Source organism: Myxocyprinus asiaticus, chromosome 28 (assembly GCF_019703515.2).
Source record: "Myxocyprinus asiaticus isolate MX2 ecotype Aquarium Trade chromosome 28, UBuf_Myxa_2, whole genome shotgun sequence".
In the NCBI taxonomy this organism is placed as follows: domain Eukaryota; kingdom Metazoa; phylum Chordata; class Actinopteri; order Cypriniformes; family Catostomidae; genus Myxocyprinus; species Myxocyprinus asiaticus.
Window position 1 is genome coordinate 2,300,906 of NC_059371.1, and position 27,753 is coordinate 2,328,658.

The 27,753-nt window shown below is 40.2% G+C and overlaps 1 protein-coding gene across 4 annotated transcripts; it reads left to right on the forward strand.

Moving 5' to 3' along the window:
• Positions 1–224: 224 nt before the first annotated feature.
• On the forward strand, positions 225–27,753 carry LOC127418935 (protein Wnt-7a). Of its 4 annotated transcripts, XR_007893568.1 has the most exons (6): positions 225–479; positions 1,737–1,963; positions 7,819–8,090; positions 22,124–23,042; positions 23,215–23,314; positions 24,053–27,753. XR_007893568.1 is itself a non-coding variant. In XM_051659867.1 (4 exons), exons 1-4 carry the CDS (start codon positions 409–411, stop codon positions 22,604–22,606), a joined length of 1,053 nt encoding a protein of 350 aa, XP_051515827.1. In that variant the 5' UTR covers positions 225–408; the 3' UTR covers positions 22,607–27,753. The 4 variants fall into 4 exon arrangements, 1 of the variants encoding a protein (XP_051515827.1); XR_007893566.1 differs by having other exon boundaries at positions 22,124–23,314; XR_007893567.1 differs by having other exon boundaries at positions 23,215–27,753.

Consider the following 27,753-nt stretch of genomic DNA (forward strand, 5'->3'; position numbering starts at 1 on the left):
GTAACAGTAGCTTGTAGCCTATAACTAACCATTTTATCAAGAAAAAACAACAACAACAACAACAACAACAAAAAAAAAAAAAAAAAAAAAAAAAAATATCCAGCTCCAGTAATGTACATGAGATTCAGCGGTGGGCTCAAAAGCTCTTCAGAACACGCCCAGATATACAGTCTGTGCAACCGACCGACGAGACTGACAGCGGCACATCTCTTCTACCTGCGCCACAATGCACACTGAACACAGTCTGGATACACCCTGAACGAGTGGACAGCGGGATCTACATGTCCTGGGAAAAATTACACTTGCTGGAAATTTGCTTCAGATTGACTTTAGTTACTAACAGACTGGCTACTCACAGTGCAAGTTCAGTTTCTCGTTACCATTTAGTGAAAACGAACCAGGACCATTATGAACCGAAAAACACGGCGCTGGATATTTCGCATTTTCCTCTGTCTCGGAATAATCTACTTGAAAATGGGGTGAGCTGATGAAAAATGCATAAATGTAACGAACAGCATATAATGTCTTCATGTTATCCTCACACTGGAATAGTAAAAAAAAAAAAAAAAAAGAAAGAAAAAGAAGAAGAAAAAAAAACCCCACAATCTCTTAATAGCCTACAAGTCTGTATTTAGAGACTTTACTAGGACATTACATTTGCAAGTACTGCTTTTCGCACAGTACAAATATTTTGCAAGGGAAGCAAATAAATGTACTTGGGTGATTCTCACGAAAACCTGTCAAGAAAATGCCCTGGTCCAGTTTTACTCCAAAATCAAAGGAAAATTTAGAAAATGAAGCATATTTAAGGGCCATTGAGACTTTTTATATTTTGACATTATTTTCATGACAGTTCCCCATTTTTTAAATTAAACAGTTCCCCATTTGTGATGTATGAAATTGTCATACATCACAAAGGTTCAGTTGGTCCTGCCTTTCATTTTCGTTGATAAAAACAAAAACAAAACAAAAAAAAAACTTTTTTTTTTAAAAATTGTGAAAAATGGCTGTGTTGGTAATGAGAATTATCTTTAAAAACAGTTGGGATAGTAAAAGTAAAACGACGTATCTTTAAAAACAGTTGGGATAGTAAAAGTAAAACGACGTCACGTTACGGAAATGAGAACAATCTCACATTTCATTTGTGCAAAATATAATTTTATATATTTTTGTATTAATTTGGTGTAAAATGACCAGAACATTTCTTGACAGGTTTCGTGAGAATCAGTCATTAGTGGTTTTGTTAAGACAAAATAATAATAATAATAATAATAATAATAATAATAATAATAATAATAATAATAATAAAATAATAATAATAAAAAAATAATAAAAATAAATTATTTAATACTACGGAATAAAACTGACTACACTGGGTTACAGCAGCAAAATCATTTTTAATTGCTGAATCAGGTAGACATAAATCCGTAGGTAACAATTGCATATTAAAATCTGGTGCGCACTTCGCAGGGCTCACTGGAATGGATCGAGCCGGGCCACTATTGGGCGCCTCCGGTGCGCGCTTGCCGGTGTCCAGTCAGCTATGCTTAAACAAAGCTAAGGACGCACCTGAACCTTCCGTGTCCTGAGATGTTGGTGCATACTGTTGGGCATTATGAGATAGCCTATCTCTTTTTAATTAAAGTCATAGTAGATATTTTGACCAACGGCAGGCCTCCAGTTTTGCTCAGTTGTGTAAGTTTACGGTTAACAAGCTGTTCTCTGGTCAATTTTAGAGGGTTCTCTACTGTATTGGCGCTGGGAGCGAGCATTATATGCAACAAAATCCCCGGACTGGCCCCCAGACAGCGGATCATCTGTCAGAGCCGGCCTGACGCGATCATCGTGATCGGAGAGGGCGCGCAGATGGGCATCAACGAGTGCCAGTTTCAGTTCAAAAGCGGCCGCTGGAACTGCTCCGCGCTCGGCGAGAGGACCGTCTTCGGAAAAGAGTTGAAAGTGGGTATGTTGGAGATTTTCTCAAGCATGTCTAAAAAGAAATATGAAAATGTTGCAGAAGTATTTACCAACGTGGTTACGAAGTATGCGGTTTGTTTAATCTGAGGTAAAACTGTTACCTCCTTTACTAGTTTGCTCTCATAAAAGTACACAGTTTGCTCTCATAAAATTAGACAGGTGAAGATTTCCGTGCCACATGCCTGAGATGTCTGTCAGATGAGATATATGAGCGCATGTTTCTTCCCTGGGGTCATACATGCGCACCAGAGCATCTGAGAATCTACAACCCTTCATTAAAGATACAAGCGAGGGAGGTATACTTAAAAATAAAGCTTCAATGGTTCTTTGTAACACTATTCAAAAGAGAACCCTCTTCCTATCAAGAAACATTTTGGTGTTGTAGCCTATATGGTGCTTAGGAGATTGAAAAAGCTTTAAAGGAATATTCTGTGTTCAATACAAGTTAAACTCATTGGACAGCATTTGTAGCATACTGTTGATTAAAACAAAAAAAGTTCAACTTGCCCCTCCTTTTATTTGAAGAAAAGCAAAAATCGAGGTTACAGTGAGGCACAATGGAAGTGAATGGGACCAATCCATAAACGTTAAAATACTAAATTCTTCAAAAGTATAGCTACAAGACATAAACAATGTGTGTGTTAACATGATTTTAGTATGATAAAATCACTTACTAACCTTTTCTGTGTAAATTTAGATCCAATTGTACAACTTCGTTGCTTTGAGGACATAGCGCTGTAAACCGTGTAATCCTGCAAAAAAACATATAAACAACTTTACAGCTCAAATAATACATGAGTTTTAACAGAATTCATTTAAGTGCTTTCTAAAATTATAATAAGCTTCACATTTCTACCTTTAAACCCTCCAAAAATTAGCCCCATTCACTTCCATTGTAAGTGCCTAACTGTAACCTTTTTTTTTGGTGCTTTTTTTAAAGACAGGAGGGACGAATCTAATAAGAGTCGAATAATTTAGGTAATCAACACTATACCACAAATGCATTATGCCACAAGAGCTTAACTTGTTTTTGAACCCAAAATATTAATTTAATGTTACATTTAAATCAGTGTTTTGGTTTCTGGGTTATTTAAAGTGTCAGTATACCTTTAGTAGATGGGTTTTTTTAAAGAAATGGAAGCGTGAGCGGTAGTTTTCACAGGGAGACTCCTAGTGCGCCATGCCTTTCAATCAAATCAGGTATCTCATCCAATCATAATCCAGCCTCTGCTTCATAAACTGCAGCTGTTGTTCATCTCTCTTTATGTCGCTGTTTGTTTTCATGCACATGAGCGGAACACACGCTATGCCTTTGCTCTCAAGCAAACAATCGCTAACTTTTGAATTATACATCGAAACGCATCCATCTCACATGCTTTTCCTTGCTTCCTAAGCAAACAGTCGATTTAACATTGGATTATACATCTTCAGTTTACTCACCTTGATGTTTCCACTCACCAGCGCAGCTCTTCAGAGATAAACTAAGTCTCCGTTCATTGTTCTGACGAGGTTTAAAGCCTTATCAATGTTCTCTGTTCATCTTAAGATACTGCTTCCCAAATCGTTTTTACAACAATGTTTTACTTTTACAAGTTTAGTCGGCCAACACCGATTTTCATGTTGCAGGGAAAATTGCGTGTCCTGGCATATTGCGGCCGCTGCCCCGCGTGGGATAACTTATTCCACATTCTTTGCTCATCTGTTTTCAACAGTGTTTGCATGTTGAAATTCCTGCATCGGGCATCAGCATGCATGCACGTTGATTTATGCATAAGTCTTCAGTGTATGGTATGATTATGTCTTTTAATCAGAGTTGTCTTTCAGTTGCTCCTCACACAAACCACAAACGCTTATGTCTGCAACGCAGCTGGTCCCCACATTCAAGATACGCAAGTTCTCAGTTTCTTTTCTTTTGGGGGAAACAATTATCATACATCTAGCTGGTGGCTGATGGGGTTTTAGGTTCCCCTGTTTTTCATTCACTGCTCATTATTTTCATCATACAGCAGCAGTAAATGCTTTTCAAGCGATTATATCTCATTTTTACTATATTGGCAGTGCTTCCATTTTCCGGTTGGATGTAGCTCACATCCTTCCCACCAGGTAACAAAGTCATGTTGTTTACTATCAGTAGCATCAGCATGCTATGCTAATACATTTCCTGCATTTGAGCAATCAGGTTTAGTGTTCATGCATTTATTTATGTATGCACCTCTAGTATTCATAGTCATTTATCTCTATTAAACGTAGACATGTTCATCATAGTTCATATTTCATTAGTGTTTTCTGTGGCTGTGTGTTTTTTGGGGTTTTTTTACCGTCTCATGTATCTGTCTAAGCAGATCTGTCAGCTAGGCTTGTTGTTTTGTCACATTAATCGTAACTCTTCCTTCTATTCATGATGGGTCTATCACAGTTCTCCTTAAGGGGACCTTCGTCACTGCATGCATGCCTCCTGCCACATAGGATGGGCATTGTACAACTATACCACTGAATTACTAAAGCAGCAGGGAATTTCCATGGAAATGTCAACCATACCATGGAAACATGCTAATTTTAATCTATTTTAATTCATCATACAGCCTTGATGGACATCATAACAATGTTTCGGGGGTCGACGTCTACAGGTTTCAGGCATTTTTGGCATGATGTATTTCTGCTTTCACAACTATTACATCCAATGAAGAGATGTCACGTCCGTAACGCTGTTTTCCCATTTATGTGAAAATGACAATGAGTGGAACTTGGATTTGTATGTTCGTGGTAGTGCCAACACCTTTCGCTTTGGGGCGGTTGTTATTTCTGGTTTGTGCATTTTGGTTCACAGGATTTTTTACACAGGGTGTGGTCTCAAAAAAAAAAAAAAATGCAGAACTGCTCAAGTGAGCTTACAATATACCTATAAAATTCCAGTGATTGCTTGGAAAATATTGACATTACACATTCGTAATCATAAACAAGTGACAGAGCACCCAACAGCCAGTGCAGTGTGTTTCATGGGTAATTCATGTGTGTACTATAATGTCTACGTGTTTTTATATTTTATGTCTTTTGTAACATTGCCAGTGCAGTTTTATTTGTACTGTTATTGGTTATACTGCTTTATACTTTTCTTTTGGATAGGGCATTGTTGATTTTTGCAGGGTATTGCACAAACATTGTTCACCATAGCTAAACATTGGTTACCCTTTTCAAGAGTATTGCACAACCAATTCCCCCCTCCATACGTGTCATAAGCATTGGTTACTCTTTTCAAGGGTATTGCATGCTCGCCCAATTCGGGGCTCATATACATCAAACATTGTTTACTTTTTTCAAGGGTATTGCACAACCAAATGCTTGCCCAAATCAGGGCTCATATACATCAAACATCGGTTACTCTTTTTCAAGAGTATTGCACAACCGAATGCTCGCCCAACTTGGAGCTCAAATACATCAAGCATCGTTATCCTTCTCAAGGTTATTGCACAAACAATGCTCCCCCACCTTCATACTGTTATCCTTTTCAAGGGTATTGCACAAACAATGCTCCCCCACCTTCATACTCCTCAAAAGCATAGTTATCCTTTTCAAGGGTTTTGCACAAATGATGCTCCCCCACCCTCATACTCCTCAAGCACCTGTCGGTGCCCAACAACATCATAAGCATTGTTCTCCTTTTCAAGGGTATTACACAAATGATGCTCCCCCACCCTCATACTCCTCAAGCGCCTATCGGGGCCCAACAGCGTCATAAGCATTGTTATCCTTTCAAGGGTATTGCACAACATTGCCACCCTTTTCAGGGCTCAGACACACTACAGAGCAGTGTTTACCATTCTGCAAAGGTATTGCACAAACAATGCTCTCTCTCTCTCTCTCTCTCTCTCTCTCTCTCTCTCTCTCTCCTCGCAAGGCTCAACATTTCATAAAGCAGTCTACACTTCTCAGGGTATGGTACATTTAGTGCTCATTTTGTAGAGGTCTAATCGCAGTGTCATATCCAGCATTATGTTCAATCTTTTACATATTATTTCTCTTTCAGATTTGTTCCTGCTTCTGAAGATCTTGTCTGTGCTCAGAGTCGTACTAGTTCTCCTCTTCTTTGGGGGATATGGTTGAAATTATAATTTCCTTTTGGGGTGAGCCCCTCTCCCCTGCCGTCATTGCTTTCCAGCAGGATCTGGCGGTTCGAGTGATAAATCTGAGCACTGAACCGTGGGACGGGGCTTGCGCCAAGGGAAATTACTCTATCACTACTTAGTGATCAATTCTCATTGACATGAGTCTTTCTGAGAGAAATGGAAGCATAAGCAGTAGTTCTCGCAGGCAGACTCCTAGTACAGTGCATCCGGAAAGTATTCACAGTGCTTCACTTTTTCCACATTTTGTTATGTTACAGCCTTATTCCAAAATGGATTAAATTAATTATTTTCCTCAAAATTCTACAAAAATACCCCATAATGACAACGTGAAAGAAGTTTGTTTGAAATCTTTGCAAATGTATAAAAAAAATAAAAAATAAAACAAATAAAACAAATCACATGTACATAAGTATTCATAGTCTTTGCCATGACACTCAAAATTGAGCTCAGGTGCATCTTGTTTCCACTGATCATCCTTGAGATGTTTCTACAACTTGACTGGAGTCCACCTGTGGTAAATTCAGTTAATTGGACATGATTTGGGAAGGCACACACCTGTCTATATAAGGTCCCACAGTTAACAGTGCATGTCAGAGCACAAACCAAGCCATGAAGTCCAAGGAATTGTCTGTAGACCTCCGAGATAGGATTGTATCAAGGCACAGATCTGGGAAAAGGTACAGAAAAATTTCTGCAGCATTGAAGGTCCCAATGAGCACAGTGGCCTCCATCTTCCGTAAATGGAAGAAGTTTGGAACCACCAGGACTCTTCCTAGAGCTGGCTGCCCGGCCAAACTGAGCGATCGGGGGAGAAGGGCCTTAGTCAGGGAGGTGACCAAGAACCCGATGGTCACTCTGACAGAGCTCCAGCATTTCTCTGTGGAGAGAGGAGAACCTTCCAGAAGAACAACCATCTCTGCAGCACTCCACCAATCAGGCCTGTATGGTAGAGTGGCCAGACAGAAGCCACTCCTCAGTAAAAGGCTCATGACAGCCCACCTGGAGTTTGCCAAAAGGCACCTGAAGGACTCTCAGATAATTAATTTAATCAATTTGGAATAAGGCTGTAACATAACAAAATGTGGAAAAAGTGAAGCGCTGTGAATACTTTCCGGATGCACTGTAGCTCCATGCCTTTCAATCAAATCAGGTATCTCATCCAATCATAATCCAGCCTCTGCTTCATAAGCTCCAGCTGTTGTTCATCTCTCATTATGTTGCTGTTTGTTTTCACCCCCCTCCACCCCATCACTACCAGTTCAGGTCCCTTCCTGCCAGTGGAGTATTCTCCTCTTCCCTGCCGTCATCGCTTTCCGGCAGGATCTGACGGATTTATAAACCTGTTTTGACATTTTTGCAAAATGACAGTATGTGGATCATTAGACGTAGCAGCAGTTCTGAGTTGAAATGTCCAATGTTTTTGCACGAAAAGCAATTAGGTTTTTAAGATTAATGCTCTTAAGTTTGAAATCAACAAAACTGACCTCCTTACCCTAAATCTTATCTTTTTTTTCACCTCTAGTGTTCATTTCATCAGGAAACTGCTGTGAAGCGTACAACAAGCCACTTTCAATAATTTAGCAAATATGTACAATAGATATAGTAACGTGATTGAGTGAGATCAGGTTGCTCATTACTGTAATGTAAATGTTATGTCATGAAGTCTTTGTGTTGTGTCCTTTAAAGCATAATTTGTATCTTTCTCCTCTGTGAACAGGAAGTAAAGAAGCCGCTTTCACATATGCCATCATCGCGGCAGGAGTGGCCCATGCTATAACAGCCGCCTGCACGCAGGGCAACCTCAGCGACTGCAGCTGCGACAAAGAGAAGCAGGGCTTCTATGGTCATGTAGACGGCTGGAAATGGGGTGGCTGCTCAGCGGACATCCGTCATGGCCTGGGCTTCTCCAAAGTGTTTGTGGATGCTAGAGAGATTAAACACAGTGCCAGGACGCTTATGAACCTACATAACAATGAAGTCGGACGAAAGGTGCGTACTTGATTATTCAGGGCAAAGTCTGGCTGTGTTTATAGTAAATTATTCAGATAAAAACAATTTCTAGAGTTGCCCTTAAAGGTATAGTTCAACCAAATAGTTCACCCTCATTATTCCAAATCCATATGATCTTCTTTCTTCTGTGTAATACAAAAGGAGATATTTAGCAGAATGTTCATGCTGTTGTTTTCTATACAGTGAAAGCAGACAGTGACCAGGGGCTCACTGACAGTGACCAGTGTCAAGCTTAAAAAAGGCACCATAAAGTAGTCTAGATATTTCATGTCTTCTATAGTCATACGGTCAGTGTTGGTAAAGCTACTTTGAATCTGTAGTTTCTGAAACTACTCATAACTTTAAGTAGATAAACTACAGTCAAGCTACTCTTTCAAAAAAGTAGTTAGCTACACTACACACTACAAACAAAAAGTACTAACTGCATTGAAGCTATTTAAACCGACAGAGCCCATAATAATAAAACACAAAACAACATCGGCTTGGCGATGGTGACAACTCTGAGATATGAAAGGATTTAAAACCGACCAAGAGATGGCTTTTTTTTGCTCGACAGGTAAGAGATCTTATTGGACCGATAGTTAGCCAAGTAGCTCTCTTAGCGTGGTAGTTTGTTAGATAGCGCTTGCCACTCAAATGGGGCATTTTATTATGGATTGTGATACTGCAGTGCTTGATTTCATTTTCAAGGAAGAACAATGGAAAAAAAATAACGTTATGCTGGTAACAACGGCAATCTCTAAACCAGTTACTACCTTAGTCTATTTGCCTGCTAGCCAAGTTATAATAGTTTCCATCATATGACTTTATCTGATATGATTAGCAATCATTGTCTAATGTCAGCGTTGCCTAACTTTTGTAACGCTATTTATTTAGAAACAATTGTTTTCAGTAAGTCAAAACAACAGCGGAAGATATGCTGCTTACCTGCTAATAAGACATATTTTTTGGATATCCGTATTTTTCTTCCTTTCGTTACTTATTTTAGTTTTTTTTGAGGAGAGGGGGAGAGTTTTGATGTTGTTAGTGACATTCGCTTTCATCTGCGCAGAAGAGCAGAGCTGAAGCCCAACACACATAATTACCAAAACAGTGTTCCTCTGCAAGTAACTTGCAGTTCTATGCTTCAACCGCTAGAGGGAAAAAAGTTACAAAGTGTAGCTTTAAAGAAGAAAATATTTTTTAGACATAACAATTGGAGGATATTTATTATTGTTCTGATTGCAGAATTCGATAATATCACATCATAGTTATATATTTAAACCATGGTATCCACCAAAAAATATGCTTAGTACAATCATGCTTACTGCAATAATTTTCATTAGGGTTAAATAAATAGGGTTCAACAATAAATTGAACATAAACTGATACCTAATATACACTCTATTTTACAGTACAGTCAAAGTCAGAAGTTTACATACACTTAGGTTGAAGTCATTAAAACTTATTTTTTAACCACTCCACAGATTTCATAATAGCAAACTATAGTTTTGGCAAGTCGTTTAGGACATCTACTTTGTGCATAACACGAGTAATTTTTCCAACAATTGTTTACAGACAGATTGTTTCACTTTTAATTGGCTATATCACAGTTCCAGTGGGTCAGAATTTACATACACTAAGTTAACTGTGCCTTTAAGCAGCTTGGAAAATTCCAGAAAATAATGGCAAGCCATTAGCCAATTAGCCAAATAGCTTCTGCTAGGAGGTGTACTGAATTAAAGGGGTTACCTGTGGGTGTATTTAAGGCCTCCCTTCAAACTCAGTGCCTCTTTACTTGACATCATGGGAAAATCAAAAGAAATCAGCCAAGACTCAGAAAAAAAAATTGTGGACAAGTCTGGTTCGTCCTTGGAAGCAATTTTCAAACGCTTGAATGTACCACATTCATCTGTACAAAAAGTAGTACGCAAGTATAAACACCATGGGATCACACATCCATCATATCGCTCAGGAAGGAGACGCATTCCGTCTCCTAGAGATGAACGTAATTTGGTGCGAAACGTGCAAATCAATCCCAGAACAACAGCAAAGGACCTTGTGAAGATGCTGGAGGAAACAGGTAGACACGTATCTATATCCACATAACCTGAAAGGCTGCTCAGCAAGGAAGAAGCCACTGCTCCAAAACCGCCATAAAAAAACCAGACAGTTTGCAAGTGCACATGGGGACAAAGATCTTATTTTTTGGAGAAATGTCCTCTGGTCTGATGAAACAAAAAATTTAACTGTTTGACCATAATAACCATCGTTTTGTTTGGAGGAAAAAGGGTGAGGCTTGCAAGCCAAATTACACCATCCCAACCGTGAAGCATGGGGGTGGCAGCATCATGTTGTGGGGGTGCTGTACTGCAGGAGGGACTGGTGCACTTCACAAAATAGATGGCATCATGAGGAAGGAAAATTATGTGGATATATTGAAGCAACATCTCAAGACATGTCCCAAATGGTCGCAAATGGGTCTTCCAAATGGACAATGAACCCAAGCATACCTCCAAAGTTGTGGCAAAATGGCTTAAGGGCAACAAAGTCAAGGTATTGGAGTGGTCATCACAAAGCCCTGACCTCAATCCGATAGAAAATTTGTGGGTAGAACTGAAAAAGAGGCCTACAACCCTGACTTAGTTACACCAGTTCTGTCTGGAGGAATGGGCCAAAATTCCTGCAACTTATTGTGAGAAGCATGTGGAAGGATACCCAAAACATTTGACCCAAGTTAAACAATTTAAGGGAATGCTACCAAATACTAACAAAGTGTATGTAAACTTCTGACCCACTGGGAATGTGATGAAAGAATTAAAAGCTGAAATAAATCATTCTCTCTACTATTATCCTGACATTTCACATTCTTTTTTTTCTTCTTTTTTTTTTTAATTTTCTCCCCTTTTCTCCCCAATTTGGAATGCCAATTTCCCAATGTGCTCTAAGTCCTCGTGTGGCGTAGTGACTTGCCTCAATCCGGGTGGCGGAGGACGAATCTCAGTTGCCTCCGCGTCTGAGACCGTCAATCCGCGTATCTTATCACGTGGCTTGTTGAGCACGTTACCGCAGAGACATAGTGTGTGGAGGCTTCATGCTATTCTCTGCGGCATCCAGGCACAACTCACCACGCGCCCCACCGAGAGCGAGAACCACATTATAGCAACCACAAGGAGGTTACCCCATGTGACTCTACCCTCCCTAGCAACCAGGCCAATATGGTTGCTTAGGAAACCTGGCTGGAGACATTTCACATTCTTAAAATAAAGTAGTGATCCTAACTTACCTAAGACAGGGAATATTTTCTATGATTAAATGTCAGGAATTGTGAATAACTGAGTTTAAATGTATTTGGCTAAGGTGATTGTAAACTTCTGACTTCAACTGTATATAACTGAATCAAAATATAGTGATAAACAGCAGCAAAACACTAAATATATTGCTTTACAAAAGAAGGCAAAGTCTCTTATAGGATGCATGGGGCTCAAGTGAATCAGTGAATCATTTATGTGTATTAGCTCATTTAAATTAACCATCCAAAAGAACCGACTCACCAGGTCTGTATAATCTATATATATATATATATATATATATATATATATATATACAGTGCATTCGGAAATTTATAACATTAATAACATTTTGTTATGATACAGCCTTATTCCAAAATTGATTAAATTCATTATTTTCCTCAAAATTCTACAAACAATACCCCATAATGACAACGTGAAAGAAGTTTGTTTGAAATCTTTGCAAATTTATTAAAAATAAAAAACGAAAAAAATCACATGTACATAAATATTCACAGCCTTTGCCATGACACTCAAAATTGAGCTCAGGTGCATCCTGTTTCCACTGATCATCCTTGAGATGTTTCTACAACTTGATTGGAGTCCACCTGTGGTAAATTCAGTTGATTGGACACGATTTGGAAAGGCACACACCTGTCTATATAAGGTCCCACAGTTAACAGTGCATGTCAGAGCACAAACCAAGCCATGAAGTCCAAGGAATTGCCTGTAGACCTCTGAGACAGGACTGTATCGAGGCACAGATCTGGTACAGAAACATTTCTGCAGCATTGAAGGTCCCAATGAGCACAGTGGCCTCCATCATCCATAAATGGAAGAAGTTTGGAACCACCAGGACTCTTCCTAGAGCTGGCCACCTGGCCAAACTGAGCAATCGGGGGAGAAGGGCCTTAGTCAGGGAGGTGACCAAGAACCTGATGGTCACTCTGACAGAGCTCCAGCGTTTCTCTGTGGAGAGAGGAGAACCTTCCAGAAGAGAAACCATCTCTGCAGCACTCCACCAATCAGGCCTGTATGGTAGAGTGGCCAGACGGAAGACACTCCTCAGTAAAAGGCACATGACAGCCCGCCTGGAGTTTGCCAAAAGGCACCTGAAGGACTCTCAGACCATGAGAAACAAAGATTGAATGGCAAGCGTCATGTCTGGAGGAAACCAGGCACTGCTCGTCACCTTGCCAATACCGTCCCTACAGTGAAGCATGGTGGTGGCAGCATCATGCTGTGGGGATGTTTTTCAGCGGCAGGAACTGGGAGACTAGTCAGGATCGAGGGAAAGATGAATGCAGCAATGTACAGAGACATCCTTGATGAAAACCTGCTCCAGAGCGCTCTGCACCTCAGACTGGGGCGAAGGTTCATCTTGCAACAGGACAATGACCCTAAGCACACAGCCAAGATAACAAAGGAGTGGCTACGGGACAACTCTGTGAATGTCCTTGAGTGGCCCAGCCAGAGCCCAGACTTGAACCCGATTGAACATCTCTGGAGAGATCTGGAAATGGCTGTGCACCGACGCTCCCCATACAACCTGATGGAGCTTGAGAGGTCCTGCAAAGAAGAATGGGAGAAACTGCCCAAAAATAGGTGTGCCAAGCTTGTAGCATCATACTCAAAAAGACTTGAAGCTGTAATTGGTGCCAAAGGTGCTTCAACAAAGTATTGAGCAAAGGCTGTGAATACTTATGTACATGCGATTTTATTTGTTTTTTATTTTTAATAAATTTGCAAAGATTTCAAACAAACTTCTTTTACGTTGTTATTATGGGGTATTGTTTGTAGAATTTTGAGGAAAATAATAAATTTAATCCATTTTGGAATAAGGCTGTAACATAACAAAATGTGGAAAAAGTGAAGCGCTGTGAATACTTTCTGGATGCCCTGTATACAGTATATATAGATGTTTTTGTTTTCTAATAAATAAGCATCAGATCAAATTGCAACTGATTCTTTTAATTATTTTATAGTTATAAATAATATGAAGTAGCTTATATGAAGCAAGTTACTTTAGTCATGTAGCTTGAAGTGGACTTGGCTTTCTCCAGTAGCTTTCTACATTCTAATTGTCATAATTCCGTATGTTTTAATATTTAAACACCAAGTAATTAGCGTTGCTACTTTTAGTTAACTACTCCCCAATACTGCATACGATAACTTTGTGTGAGAAACAGACACAAATGTCTCATTATTCAATGAAAATATTCCCCTCTACTGTAGCTCTCAAAACATGGTCAAACTAACTGTGTCACATTTGGTTATGAGACAGAGAACTAATGGCCTTTAGTGTCATTCATATCAAAGTTACACAGTTTTGACAGAGTTTTCATTTTAAGGTGAACTATTTCTTTAAGAGGTATTATTTATTTTTATTTATTTTATTTTTTGCCCTTTTTCACCCAATTTGGAATGCCCAATTCCCAGTGCGCCTTGTGGTCACATAGTGATTCGCCTCAATCCGGGTGGCGGAGGATGAATCCCAGTTGACTCCGCGTCCGAGACCATCAACCCGTACATCTTATCACGTGGCTTGTTGAGCGCATTGCCACGGAGACATAGCACGTGTGGAGGCTTCACGTCATCCACCGCGACATCCGCGCTCAACTCACCACATGCCCCACTGAGAACGAACCACATTATAGCGACCACGAGGAGGTTACCCCACATGACTCTACCCTCCCTAGCAACCAGGCCAATTTGGTTGCTTAGGAGACCTGGCTGGAGTCACTCAGCATGCCCTGGGATTTGAACTAGCGAACTAGCGAACTCCAGGGGTGGTAGCCAGCGTCTTTTACCACTGAGCTACCCAGGCCCCTAAGAGGTATTATTTATCAGTGAAGTGATGTTTGGTTACACTAAATGGATCAAGTGAAAGTCAAGTTCTGGGAAGGATTTAGTAACTATGGCACTGTGTTTTGTGGCCATCAACAATCTGGCATCCCAGCCAAGACTCAACTGGCACTGCAATAATAGGAAGCTTTTAGGAGTAAAAGTAGAATAAGTGGTAGAGTTTGATTACAAATCAGATCAGGATGAACACACTGAGCACTGTACAAATTCACTCCCCTATCTCTATACCTCTGGTGATAACGTTTAATCTTTGATGTTGTGCTTGTGTCTCAACTTTCAATGCTTAAACCACCGAAACTCCTAAAAGGCCTTTTCACTTTCACCATGTTAAATCAAAAATCCAGAACACAAGTCATTATTTTGAGATAGTCGATTTCAAAATAATGAAATACTAACTCAAAATAATGAAGTAATATATAAAAATAATGAGATACTAACTCAAAATAATGAAGTAATATCTAAAAATAATGAGATACTCAAAATAATGAGATACAAACTCAACTCAATGAGATGCTGGGATGAAAATACTGAAAGTTTTATGATACACTCAAGGCTTATTTTGTGTTCGCATATTTTTGTGGAGGACATAATTAATTTGTTAAATTACATGTGCAGAATTAGTGAAATGCAGTGGAATAAACTGCAAGTCAAGCCTCTATATATTTCTAGAAATGAAAAGCGAAATTTTTTTTGCATTATTTAATTTTTTTTATCCTCCGTGTGCAGGAATATTCTGAATAGATTTACACTCTGTGAAGTATTTAAACCTCTATGCAGCATTTAAAAAAAATTTGAATAAAGGATTAACCAGATAATTAGCTTAATGTGGATATAAATGTGGTCAACTTAGAGTCGAGCTCCACTATAAAATCATCACTTCTTTGGTCAGGAATTAAACATCTCGCTCAGGTTGGTTTATAAATCAAATGTCAGTAGATGAAAATTATTATTAATACATTCTCTGTAATTTAACTGATCATACATCTAAATTCTGATGAGAACCACATTTTCTAAGCATATAAAAGGAGCATATCCATATTTCTATTCTTCCAATTCATTGCATACAGTCCATTTACACTACCAACTTCTTGTTAATGTGCTGTCTTGGTTTATATCACTGGTGCTTGATGGAATTAACTATATAATTGAACACAGACAGTGCAATAACCAGAGAAGAATCTCAGAATTAAATTGCACTTAATCCAGCCCATTACACTTGTTAGTAGTGCGTTACACTTGCAATTTTGCCAAACCCACTTGAGCCTAGACTTAGTCGAAAATACCAAAACTTCATGGCCATGCCCACTGACTTTTTGCTTATGACTTAAAGCATAGCACTGCGCTTAGTGCTAGAGCTCTTTAAAAAGGGCCCATTAACTCAAAATAATGAAATAATATCTAAAAATTATTAAATACTCAAAATAGTGATATTAACATAAAATAATGACATTCTAAATAAAGGGGACATGAAGTATACATTTTTCCTTGATATTTTGACATATAAGTGGTCATTGTCCTATAAAAACATATAGATCCTATAAGAACATACTGTAAGTTTAAAAAATCAAAACTTCTTTTCTAGCCCATAAAGAACATTTATGTTTCCACCCTGCAAAACGACTTATTTTGAAATCGGCTCATAGTGATGTAGGAAAGGTGCTCATTTGAATAGCCCCGCCTCCACAACATGCCAATCGTCACAGTGAACTGATAAAGTGGCTGAGGTACTTCAACACAGAAAGTGGTACTATTGTTATGGTAGTTTGCTTTTAACCAATAAAAAGATTAAGATGTGGAGTAAAGTCCCCAGATGTTATTGTGTTCCTGGTTGTGGAAAACCAGCGTTAACCATCCCAACATTAGGAATGAGGAAAAACCATTTTTGGGCAAGATGTGTAACAGGGTTCCAAAAGAGGAAGCGGGAGCCGGGGTTGCAGTCCAGGTAAATCAGATTTTATTCTCACAACTCAAATTCAAAATCTGCTTTTCAGCCAGTCTCTATTGTTTTGCACATACAGCTTCACTACTAACAATAAACAGTACAACGTAAGACAACAATAAATAGCTTTCCAGCATTCAGCTTCAGGGTGTGTGAGCCTTGGACTCTCTCTCTTGGTCTGCCTCTCCGGCGGCCTTTTAAAGCCCATTTCCGCCATCACTGAAACAAGACACAGGTGTTTAATATCAGCAATCACCAGGTGATGGTCCTTACCGCTTCCTCTCTCCCCACTGACAGACACACGACCACGTCCCACTCCACATACCCCCACTGCCCGACTCAGGCCCGCTGTACTTAGTCTCCCTCAAAGAGAGCTTGTGACTAACGTACAGCATGGGCCACTCCACCCCCTCCACCTCCTGCGAGAGCACGGGCCCCAACCCCCTCTCTGATGCATGCGTCTGCAAAATGAAGGGGAGAGAGAAGTAAGGAGCATGTAAAAGCGGCCCGCCACAGAGTGCAGATTTCACTCTCGTGAAAGCCTGTTGGCACACCTCCGTCCACTGGACCGGATCTGGTGCCCACTTTTTAGTGAGATCAGTCAAGGGGCTGGTGACATAAGAGAAACAAGGCACAAACCTTCGGTAGTAGCCAGGTAGCCCCATAAACTGTCTTACCTCCTTTTTGGTCTTGGGACAGGGGCAGGCCACTATCACTGCGGTCTTATCAATTTGGGGCCGTACCTACCCATGACTCAAGTGGAAGCCCAGATACCGTACTTCCACCCGTCCAATTGCGCACTTTTTCAGGTTTGCCGTGAGTCCTGCCTGCCTCAGCGACCTCAGAACGGCTCTTAGATGCTGAATATGCCTCTGCCAGTCGTTACTGTATATAATAATGTCATCCAAATAGGCAGCGGCGTATGCGGCGTGCAGCCTGAGAATCTTATCCGTGAGGCGCTGGAACGTGGCAGGAGCCCCGAACAAACCGAACAGAAGAGTGACGAATTGGTGTAATCCGAACGGTGTGGAAAATGTAGTTTTTTCTTGGGATAATGAAGTTAAGGGGATCTGCCAATACCCCTTTGTTAAATTCAGTGTCGAATAAAATTGAGCCGCACCCAACCGATCGAGCAGTTCGTCAATTCAGGGCACTGGGTATGGATCAAATTTAGACACTGCGCTGACTTTCCAGTAATCTACACAGAACCAGACTGACCCGTCTCTCTTAGGTACAAGAACAACCGGGCTGGCCCAATTGCTGTGCGATTCTTCTATTACCCCCATCTTGAGCATTGCCTCTAATTTGTCCCGAATCGCTTTTTTCTTATGTTTGGTCAAGTGGTACGGCTGACTACGCACTACCACTCAATGTGGGGTCTCAATGTGGTGTTGTATGAGGTTCGTACGACCGGGAAGAGGAGAGAACACGTCCACAAATTCCTTTTGCAACTTGGCCACCCCCGCGAGCTGGGACGGTGAGAGGTGGTCTCCTCAAGGGACCAGGGTGAATGGATCGGCTTTGAACTTCACCTCCAGCCCGAGCTCCACCCTCTCCGGGACTACCATCGCCATGGACATGGGGGCCGCCTCTCTCCATAATTTAAGGAAGTTGAGGTGGTAAATTTGACGTGCTCCGCCTCTATCCATTCGTCTAACCTCATAATCGAGATCCCCGACTTGCTGTGTAACCTCAAAGGGCCCTTGCCATTTGGTGAATAATTTTGAGCTTGACGTGGGTAGTAATACAAGTACTTTGTCTCCCGGTGCAAATTCCCGTAGCTGGGCACCCCTATTATAGAGCCGACTTTGTCTCTCTTGAGCTTGGAGCAAATTTTCATATGACAACTGACCCAGTGTGTGTAGCTTTGCTCGAAGATCAAGGACATATTGAATTTCATTTTTATTTTGGGAAGGTCCTTCCTCCCACGTTTCCTGTATGATGTCAGTCACCCCGCAGGGCTGACGTCCATACAGGAGCTCGAAGGGGGAAAACTCCATGGAGGCTTGCGGGACCTCTCTTACTGCAAATAATGGGGATTCCAGCCATTTTTCCCAGTTTCTAGCATCCTCATGTATGAACTTAAGAATCATATTTTTCAGGGTTTGATTAAATCGTTCAACCAGCCCGTCAGTTTGTGGGTGATAAATGTTGTGCAAATCGATTTAATCCCCAGCAATTCATAAAGTTCGCACAGTGTAAGTGACATAAAGGTTGTGCCTTGATCGGTGAGGATTTCCTTCGGAACCCCCACCCAGGAAATCATTTTGAAGAGTGCCTCCGCAACACTGCATGCTGAGATGTTGCATAAAGGCACTGCTTCCGGGTATCGTGTTGCATAATCCACCAGGATTAATACAAACCAATATCCATGTGCTGACTGCTCTAATGGCCCAACGAGGTCCATACCAATTCTTTCAAAGGGGGCCTCGATTAACGGTAATGGGTGCAATGGTGCTCTTGGGGTGGCCGGTGGATTCACCAATGCCACCATCTGCGCACATCCCCGCGAACGCCCGGCCAATAAAGCGGGCCATTAACCGGTGCAGTGTTCTTTCTTGCCCTAGGTGACCCGCCATAGGATTATGGTGAGCTGCCTGGACAAGTGTTTCCCGACGGCTCCTCGGGACTAATAACTGGGTTGAATTCTCATGGGTTTGAGTGTCCTGCGTCACTCGATACAACCAGTCCCTAATAATCAAAAAATACGGATATGTGAGGGTGACATCAGGCTGGAGCTGCTGGCCACTGATTACTCTCATTTGGTCAAATGCGTGCCTAAGGGTTTCGTCATGTGACTGCTTTAGAGGGAAATCTCCCTCCAGGAAATCCCTCAGGGTGGGAGTGCCGGAGGATTCCCCTCCTGCGTCATCCTGATGCTGAGCAGACGTTGATGGCCCCGGCTCCATCTCCCCAGTCGTCGCGTCACACATCGGGATTTCGGTTTACAGGGTGAGGCGGGAATTAACCGTGGTATGCGGTACGTCCCTGTTTGATTGGGGGCAGTCTGTGGCGTGTCGGGGACCCGGATCCACGTCTCCATCTCCATTACTGGACACCGGTCTTGGACGTGTCTCGGCTCCCCGCAACTCCAACAGGGAAGGGCGACGGAGAGGGGTAGGGGAGGGGGCTGGTGCATAGTGCAGCCCGTGGAGGCAGGGCGGCGGTTTAGGTGGAACTACTCCCTGTTTCCGGGGAGCGGGTATAGGGCGAGAGGGAGGAGAGGGAGGGACAAGAGGGGAAGCAGGAGCAGGAAGGAGAGAGCGAGATCTGGACTGCTCATCGGCTTCTGGGTAGGCCGCCATGTGGGCTTCAGCCAGTAAATTAACTGGGCTTCAGCCAGTAAAAACCACAGCTGCCAGTTTTTACCGTAAATTTAACAGTTTCTTTAAAGTGTATCGTAAACCAATTAACATTTATACCGTATTTTTTACAGTGAATTTCTGGCAACTCCAGCTGCCAGTTTTTCACCATAAATTTAACAGGATTTACACCACCGTAATGCTGGTGAGTAACAGATTTTATACTACTGTTTCATCTGTCTGTGTTTAATATGTAGAGTTATTCAGCCGTTTTTATCGCAAAATAAACCATGGTCAGAACTCCAACACGGAGTGCATCATGCTTATTACATGGTTACTTGCCACAGAAATTCAATATTGCTCACAAAATACTGATATGAGATTAAATGATTTTTATTACAGTACAGTATATAAGAAGAACAGAGTGCAATGAAAGACAATGAAGTATACACTTGTAACACCCTGTCTACACTGGGCTAGTCCGTTAACATGACGCAACGCAACGGCTTGAGGCTGTCTATACTGGATGCATCGACACAAACGTTCTAAACTGTTAATTTATGTTGTTGGCAGGAGTAGCGCCAGCGTGTGCAGTGCAAAATGGAATGCGACACCCGTTTACTGTCGGTGCAATGCACCGCAACAGACGCTTCCAGTGTAGACAGCAGCATTGATTAAAATGGGTTCTATTGCTTTTGATGCGACTCGCCGCACTCGTCTGGTGAAGACAGGGTGTAAGACTGCCAGCTGCCATGTGTAAGCTAGGAAGTCCAGCATTTTGGTTGCAATGAATGTGTTTGGATGCCCATGCACCGGTCGACCGGCGAATCGATCGAGGGGGAATCTACCTTACCCGGTGAACAACAATTGAAGCGGTGACATGGGACAGGTATATCCGAGGGCCGACCATCACTTATAGCCCTACAGCTGGATAAGATTTATTAACCCTTCACATTCACAGCGTGTTATTCAGGACTGTTTATGTAGCATTATTTTATCATCACCAAATGTTGTATGCCTAATAAAAGTGTGCCGACACTGTTGTAATTTGATTGTGTCAAATAAATTGGGACATATAGCTATAAATGATTGCCTGGACTGAGTGCTTTCAGGTGATATTGTTAATCGCATGCATGTTTCATTCTTTTATTCTTGAAGGTTCCATGAGTGTTGGCGGAGGGGGCGTTTGCTCTGAAAAGATGTTAGCCAATCATAACAGTGGGCGTGTTTTAAGCAGAAGTACGTTTTGTGTGTGCAAAAAACTTTACCAAATTTACAAGTTAACCTCAAGGAAGAACAAAAAATGCATGACATGACCTCTTTAAAATAATAAGATAATAACAGGGACATAATAAATTAAAATAATAAAATACTAACTTAAAATAATTATATAATAACTCAAAATAATGAGATAATGACTTAAAGGGATAGTTCACCCAAAAATTAAAATTCTCTCATAATTAACTCACCCTCATGCCATCCCAGATGTGTATGACTTTCTTTCTCCTGAAGAACACAAATGAAGATTTTTAGAAAAATATTTCAGCTCTGTAGGTTCATTCAATGCAAGTAAATGGTGACCAGAACTCAGAAGTTCCAAAAAGGACATAATAGAGGCATAAAAGTAATCCATACGACTCCAGTGGTTAAATTAATGTCTTCAGAAGCGATATAATAGGTGTGGGTGAGAAACAAATCAATATTTAAGTCCTTTTTTACTATCAATCTCCATCTTTGACCAGCCCCAACCAGTAGGTGGCTGAACGTGAAAGTGAAAGTCACTTCCACACCAGAATGTTGAAGTGAAAGTGAACATGTAGATTTAAGTCGTATGGAAAGATGTGGTCACTGTGAACTCTTGTGGTATGGAACACCATGCAGATTTGAAACCACATTAATAATGATAGAAATGTCAGTTTTGGCAAACTCCTTTTACCACAACATGTGTCCATTTCAGCTGTGTATGTAAGACTTTGCCAAACAGAAAGTAACCAGAATAATTACTCGCTCTCCTAGTCCAACTTAATGAGGGGTAAAGAAGCCTCCATCTCAGCTCTGGATTGTTCCACGTTTAATTAAAGACGTAAACACTTCTCTCTCACCCAGGGCTTCTACACTGACATTGTGCAGCTAGTTGAAGCAGCCTTTTTTTTCTGTAGGACCACGTTCATGCCGTCTTCTATGAGGAGCTAAATTGCCTCTTGGTGAACTGACTTGCCTTACAGGTTCATTCTAGCTGCAGGTTTTGTCTTGGCAGCACTAAAAGAGTGCTCTGTCTGAAAAAACCCCTCCCATTCCTAATTTATGCCAGCTAATGTAATGACTTTGGCTGATGGTGCCCATCTCTGATGAACAGATAGCAAAAGCTCTTGGTATTTGTCGCTGGGACATTGAGAGATTTGTGAGGCCATTCTGATTGGGGAAAACAACATTGTATAAGGACAATACAGTTTTTGAATACTGTACATTTAGTTGTTGAATAGTGATGTTTGCTAAGTCAACTAGGGACCTGAGCCATACATTGTGAAAAATGTAAACATGTAGAGTGTCGTCAATATGTTGATGTACTGACATTCACAATGATGAGACATCTGATTAATTCAGCCGCTGATTACTCATACTCTTCATGTTGTCCAGGTCTTGGAAAGGAACATGCGTTTGGAGTGTAAATGTCATGGTGTATCTGGATCATGCACCACCAGAACCTGCTGGACGACTCTTCCCAAGTTCCGCCAGCTTGGCTTCATCCTCAAAGATAAATACACCAATGCTGTCCATGTGGAGCCAGTGAAAGCCACCCGCCACAAACGGCCCACCTTCCTCAAAATCAAAAAGCCCTACTCCTACCGCAAGCCTATGGACACGGACCTGGTGTACATCGAGAAATCGCCCAATTACTGCGAAGCAGATCCTGTGACGGGCAGCGTTGGGACTCAGGGCCGGATTTGCAATAAAACGCTGATGCATCATCCAAACGGCTGTGATCTCATGTGCTGCGGCCGAGGATACAACACGCATCAGTATTCACGTGTGTGGCAGTGCAACTGCAAGTTTCTTTGGTGCTGTTATGTCAAGTGCAACACTTGTAGCGAGAGGACAGAGGTGTACACGTGTAAATGAGCAAAGTTTATGGACTGCTTTACCTTTGTTGTTAAGTTGTTTTGCACAAGACCTAACTAAGACATGCTTTCTTTACTTTAATGGAATATCATCAAGATTGTCAAAGCTTTACTCTGAAGAAAGAATTAATTATGAGAAAGAACATGGAACTGAAGCATGTAAATCATTTGTGAGGCTACACATATCAGTTTCCATCTGTCTACTCTAAATCTAGAGCATTATTCCAGTCTGGAAAATCCTGAGGCTATCTGGAATAAAGTAAGGCTCTCTTGCTGTACATGCTTTAAGACTGATAACAGATACCTGCACCTTGAATTTACCAATGGAGCTATTGCGACAAGGATGTCTTGGTAGAAATGCAATGAAACTCAGACACACGATATTCAAAGATATTTAACAAATACTCCAATAGAGCACATCAGCAGGTATTCAGAAGGTAAAAATTCTATTCATTTTCTCCATAATTCTTTTTAGCGTTAATGTAAACCTTTCAAGACAGATCTGCCATGAGCTCTGAGGTTAGGTGTTGACATATGCTTCTGTTGAAGCCACAAGTCAACTTAATTGGCTAGTTGCATAAGACGCCATGTTTGATTTCTGGTTTACAGAGTGTGGGCATAACCACTTCCGGTTTCACCGGGCACCACTCCAGAGACGCCGTACACTCTGTAATTGTTTAAGAGAAGTAGAAGCACACTTAAAACAACGGTGAACTCCTTCTGCCCACAGTCTCCTCCGTGCACACATACATACATAAAACATTCAGGAACAGCTATCAATGCAAGACACTACAACCCAATCAAATAACACAACAAATTTCTCTCAACAGTTAGAGTAAAACAATAAACAACATTTCGACATGTTACAGTATGTATGCAGTTACACTGATGAATATGAAATGATAATAAACATAAGAAACAACAGTAACTCATAGTTTCTGTGAACATGAATAAATAATGCTAGGCTTGTATACAGATTTGGTAAGATAAACAATTTGAAGTTGGATATACACCTGCAGGGTAAATAAGGTCATATGAATCCTCTGCTGGACAACAACCAATGCATTTTATAAAGCTGCAATTTCTGTTTGCGTCTTACGTCTGATTACACATGCAACTTTTTGGTAACACTTTACAATAAGGTTCAATTCTTAAACATTTGTTAATGCATTTGGTATAATGAACAACAATGAAAAAACATTTCAGCATTATTCTAGGTTAATGTTTCATTTAAATATACTATTGTACATTGTTAATTACCATTTTGTTCATATGCCCCATGTTAATGTATACATAGATAGAAATGAACATTAATCTAAATGTTAATAAATGCTGTAAAAGTATTGTTAATTGATATGTCACATTAGCTATTGCATGTTGACTTACAGAAACTTGCTGTAAAGTGTTACCTACAATTTTAACACTATTTTCTTCATACCGTTTTCAGCTCATCGCTGCTGGTTGAGGCACACAACAATGTAAAGTGAATGTTATCTCCTGTCGCTGATAGACCCATGCTGGTCTCAACCAAGTCTCTAACAAGTCTGCTTTGGAAGTTTCTTATTTAAGCAACAATAAAGGCCTGCTAACACCGCGATTGCACCGTGGATCTCACTCCGTTTCAGTGAGCGCTCATATGACCAGACGTATACATGCACACATTCGTGTAGCGAAAGATCATAGGTGCCATCTTGTGCACCTAGCCAATAAAAAAAAAAAAAGTTGTTGATTTCCTGGAGAACTACACTACCCATAATCCTAAAGAGAGATTCACCAATCAGAGAAGTTCCTGTTACCATGACAATATGAATTGCTGAAAAAGAACACTGCAAAAATCTTATTCTTAGTATTTTTGTCTTGTTTTCATTCTTAAAGGAATATTACAGGTTCAATACAAGTTAAGCTCAATTGACAGCATCTGTGGCATAAAGCAAAAATCGAGGTTCCAGTGAGGCACTTACAATGGAATTCAATGGGGCCAATCCGTAAATGTTAAAATACTCACTGTTTCAAAAGTATAGTCACAAGAGATAAACAATATGCATGTTAACATGATTTTAGTGTGATAAAATTGCTTACTAACCTTTTCTGTGTACAGTTATATCCAATTTTACAACTTCGTTGCCACGACGACGTAATGCCGTAAACTCAAACTACCTAAAAACGTAAAATGATTTAAACACTTTTACAGCTCAAATAATGCATGAGTTTTAACAGAAGAATTAATGTGAGCTTTTATAAAATTATAAGCTTCAAATTTCTGTTTAAACCCTCCAAAAATTGGCGCCATTCACTCCCATTGTAAAAATCACTGTAACCTTGATTTTACTTTTTTTTTGGGAAAAGGATGGACGAGTCAAAATAAATGTTTTTGTGGTAATGGTATTGATTGATTTGGTTACACCGGGCATGTCCATTGACTACGTTTTAAATGTCTTGAGGCTGTCTACACTGGACGCGTCGAAAGCAAAATTTTAAACTGTCTATTTGTCTTGTTGGCAGGACAGACTGATCTCACAGTGAAACTGGTGAAATTGGAAAAAGTAGGTTGGCTTTTCTTTAGCTAAAATTGGTCTGTGCTTTCCGAAATTCGAAACACTGCCCCCAGTAGCCAAAGCAGTAAGTCTTGTTGGGTGCATGGGCATGTGTGAGCTCCATTTACCGGGTGAAATGTCCATGGAGGGATGCCAAAATCGAATTGTTTTAACTGTACAGAATGTAATACAGTGAAGAGGAATACATGTTTTATAAACTGTACCCCCCCCCCCCCCCAAACCCCAAAACCTAAATTGTAACCTTAAGTGTAGTAAAAATTTAATGTGCAACCTCCAAATCCCGCTAGTCACTGATTATGCGAACGCGATTACTTTCCCACTCTGCTGATGTGACGTGCACCCAGTCGTGCCACAGGGGAAGGTAAACACGCTGGACAAATGCAAACATGTCTGATAGGCGATGCCGCTTGTCAGTGAGTCGGCATAATGTGGCCGATCCTAGGGTACTGGGAGTATTGGAAACAACATGCTGACCTCCCGTGTGATCATGTTGCAATGGAACAGAACATCAGTTTACTGTCGGCACGATGGACACTTCCAGTGTGGACAGCTTCATTGATTATAATGGGATCTATTCACTTTTGGCGTGATGCGCCGCTCGTGTCCGGTGTAGACAGGATGTAACTTGTATTGAACCCGGAATATTCCTTTAAAACAAGATAAATTTACTTGAGATGCAAAATGACATATTTGTCTTGTTTTCAGAGAAATTACCCCACTTTATTATTATTTCTTTGAAAAGACAGGACTTAATATCTTCTGTCATTCTGCTTCTAAAGTGATTTTTTCATGTTTTAGGGATGTTTAGATATTTTACTGGAAAATAAGACAAAAATACTATGGCAGTGAACTCCCATAAAGCATTGTGAATGACATAATCAATTCTATCTCTTTTAACTCTCTTAAAACTACTTATATACTATATTTGCATATATTTGAGTATTTTCCAATAAACTTAAATCTATATTGTTTATAGTTATATTCAATGAGTCGATGAGTTTAATTTGGTACCATTGTTTCTGATTTGATTACATCATTCACAATGCTTATTGGGATGAGTAGTTCATCCCATTAGTAGTATTTTCTTTTTGTCTGATTTTTAAATACTTCTTTGCTTCACATAAAAGTTTTTAATGTTGTGATTCGCCTTTGAGCAGGTTGGTTTGGTTCATAATTACTTGGATCTCTTTATTGAAGAATTTCTTTAAATTCTCATGGAGAAAATGAATGGAAAAAATACTTTGGAAACCAAGACGTCTGAAAAAGCGAGCGGTCACTATTGCGCAGTGTTGTTAAATCAAATCAGTTGTTTGGAGGAATTTATTTATTAAAAAGCCTATTGATAACTGTAATTCAAAGAAAGCAGCTCCGCATGTTTTTGAAAGCTGAATTTATTCAGAAATTCTGACAAAAAAGATTTACACTGAACTCTAATGTATCTACTGAAATAATAGGTTTTATTAGTTTACATGATGCATTTTTATGAGAAAACAAGTGATGTTTCTTTCTTCGAGAAATTCCCTGTTTGCTGCTAGTCTGGAATAATCACATTTGCTGTAATATTGAGAAACTACTGACCACAAGCTTTTTGTAACTGGAATAGTGATAAATCCAGACACAGAATTTACACTGAAAATATTGGTAAGAGAGTATATTTTGTGAAAGAGTATTTTTATATGAATGTTTTATTTATGATGTCATGTATGAAAACTCAGAAAAGTGCATTCCTGTTGCATTATGCAATAACTGTAATTTGTTGGTGACAAAGTTGGAAAGTGGATGTTAGTTATTAAAATCAAACTTAGATTGTGCAAACATGTGATGTTATTTAGTCTGTGTTTTAAACGTTCCTCATGTGCCTGAGCATTTAAACACACATAGCTTATCAGGCTAAATAAACATTACACAACAGTAATATGCACAAGCGCTCAATTCTGGACAGTAATTCTGGGTTTCAGTTAATAGTAGTAATTGAGGACCTCAGTGAGTGTACTGGTGATGACTTGCTTTAGTGGGCAGAGCAGCAGCTGTCAGGTGATTCATCACTCTGACATTTCTTTCATTCAAAGCTTTGCTGCTAGTTGCTAAACAACTCCATTGACTGTTACAAAATGTCGGCCAGCCACCCAGAGAAAGTCAGACTTGCCTTAAGTGCTGATGTGTCTTTACAGTCTCTAAAAAGGAAAAACCTATACACTTGAAAAGACCGCAATGAAAAATAATACAAAGTACTGCTTTCAAGATCAGATGGTGTTGGCATGCCATTTTATACATCAGTAAGTTTACATGGCATTGAACAGTTGAAATATTAATATAAAATTAAAGACTTCTGAATGACAATCAATGCAGGGAATCAAAGATTGGTGTTCTTCTCACATAGTTTTATAGAAGCCTTGTCAAATGCTTTGCATTTACTCATTGTGCAGAGTGTTTGTTGCCTTAACACTCTTATACTGTATGTTGAGCATGAAATTCACCAATGGAAAGATGCATTTCTGCCCACTTAATGTCCAATGATGCAACAGAAGTTCTCGAACTTACTTAAGTTCAACCAAATGAATCATTGTACACACCACAACATTAAACCATTGAA